This window comes from Rosa chinensis, chromosome 4 (genome assembly GCF_002994745.2).
Source record: "Rosa chinensis cultivar Old Blush chromosome 4, RchiOBHm-V2, whole genome shotgun sequence".
In the NCBI taxonomy this organism is placed as follows: Eukaryota; Viridiplantae; Streptophyta; class Magnoliopsida; order Rosales; family Rosaceae; genus Rosa; species Rosa chinensis.
Genome location: NC_037091.1, coordinates 706,447 through 708,070, shown reverse-complemented (window position 1 = coordinate 708,070; position 1,624 = coordinate 706,447). Strand labels below are relative to the sequence as shown.

The window sequence follows — 1,624 nt, the reverse complement described above, 5'->3', positions numbered from 1 at the left end:
AGAATAATTTCTTTAGGCCAAAGTTAGGAAGTTATTCATGAAATTGGTGTTTTAAGACCTCTGGTGGTGTGATAAAGAACATAAGGGTTAGTTGTGCTTCTTGCTCAAATGTGTTGTGCAGCTAACAAAATTTACAGAATGGGGCTGTTATAAAGATTGATTGCTTGTATGATTGTTTTCCATGCTTCTATGTTATAGACGTATGTATGTAAAATCTAAAGAAACATGTATAATTGTTAGGCTAAAATAGGTACTTATGCTAGTTTATTTTGATTTTCAGCCATCAACCCTGCTACCATGAACCTCACCATTGAAACCTTGACTAGAAATAATTTTAAGAAGTGGAAGAATGACCTAGAAATTTATCTAGGTGTGTGGGATTTAGACTTAGCTCTCAAAGAACCCAGACCAGTTATTGTGACCACCAGTACTAGAGTTGAAAAAGACAAAGCAGAAAAATGGGACAAAGATAATAGATTGAACCTAAAAATTATGCAAAAAGCTATGACAGAAACAACAAGGGGAGAGATTCCAGTGTGTAAAACAGCTACAAAGTATCTTGAGGCTATAGAGGAGAAATATAAAGAGAGTGATAAAGCCGAAACAGTAAACCATTTGAATTCTCTAATGACCTTGAAATTTGATGGAGTTAGTAGTGTTAGGGAGCACTGCTTGAAGATGATAGATGTAGCCAACAAACTGAAAGCATTGGAGTCCCCTATAGCTGATCCTATGCTAGTACACATGATCCTGATGTCTCTGCCTCCTCAGTATAGTCAGCTTATCACAACTTACAACACTCAAAGGGAAAAATGGAGTATAAATGAGTTGATTTCGATTTGTGTGCAAGAAGAGAGTAGGATCAAGAAAGAAAAGGGAAAAGGTGTGGCTACTGTAAACCTAGTGAATAAAGAGGAAACCAAAACTGTTCGCCAAAAGAAGTCTTCTAATTCATCAAAGAAATTTCCATAAAGGCTCTACTTCCGCTGGAGGATCTCACTCACTGAAAGTAAATAAGAATCCAACAGTCTTCAAGTGCTATTTTTGTGAAAAAGTGGGGCATCTAAAAAGGAATTGTCACAAGTATAAGGGATGGTTGTCTAAAAAAGGTAATAAAATCTGTTTTGCTTGTTTTGAGTCTAACTTAGTTAATGTTCCATTAGATTCTTGGTGGCTAGATTTAGGGTCCCCTATTCACATAGCTAATTCTTTGCAAGGATTTATAAGAAGGCATGGACCATGTTATTTATAGGAGACAATGCTTAAGGATCCTTACCCATTGAGGAATCCTAGTTGCATATGGTTAGTCTCTAATCTGCAAACATTACCAGATATTATGCTTATGTGAATAATTACTTCACATCTTAATTAGATTTCCACATATTACAATATTTATTCACTTTCCTAATTGTAATATGATCTGGATAGTAGTCAATGTACAAACTTTAATTCTTGTTCTTAAGTAAACTTTAAATGCATGTGCTTGATGAATTTTGTGTTATATGCAAGTCCAAATAAAAGCTTACAAATTATATACTGCCACCATCTTGTTAGAGACCTGTAAATGGCTTTTTACATGACATACTACCACCATCTTATTGAATCTTGGGCTGCTGCAACAGGA

The 1,624-nt window shown here is 35.1% G+C and overlaps 1 protein-coding gene across 1 annotated transcript; it reads left to right on the top strand.

Annotated features, from left to right (window-relative positions):
- The first annotated feature begins 297 nt into the window (after positions 1-297).
- On the top strand, positions 298-972 carry LOC112197154. The gene has a single exon (XM_024337732.1). The coding sequence runs from the start codon at positions 298-300 to the stop codon at positions 970-972; it is 675 nt and encodes a 224-aa protein (XP_024193500.1).
- Positions 973-1,624: the final 652 nt, after the last annotated feature.

Coding starts and splice junctions, on each gene's coding strand:
- LOC112197154 (XM_024337732.1), top strand. CDS start 298: ATGAACCTCACCATTGAAACCTTGACTAGAAATAATTTTAAGAAGTGG.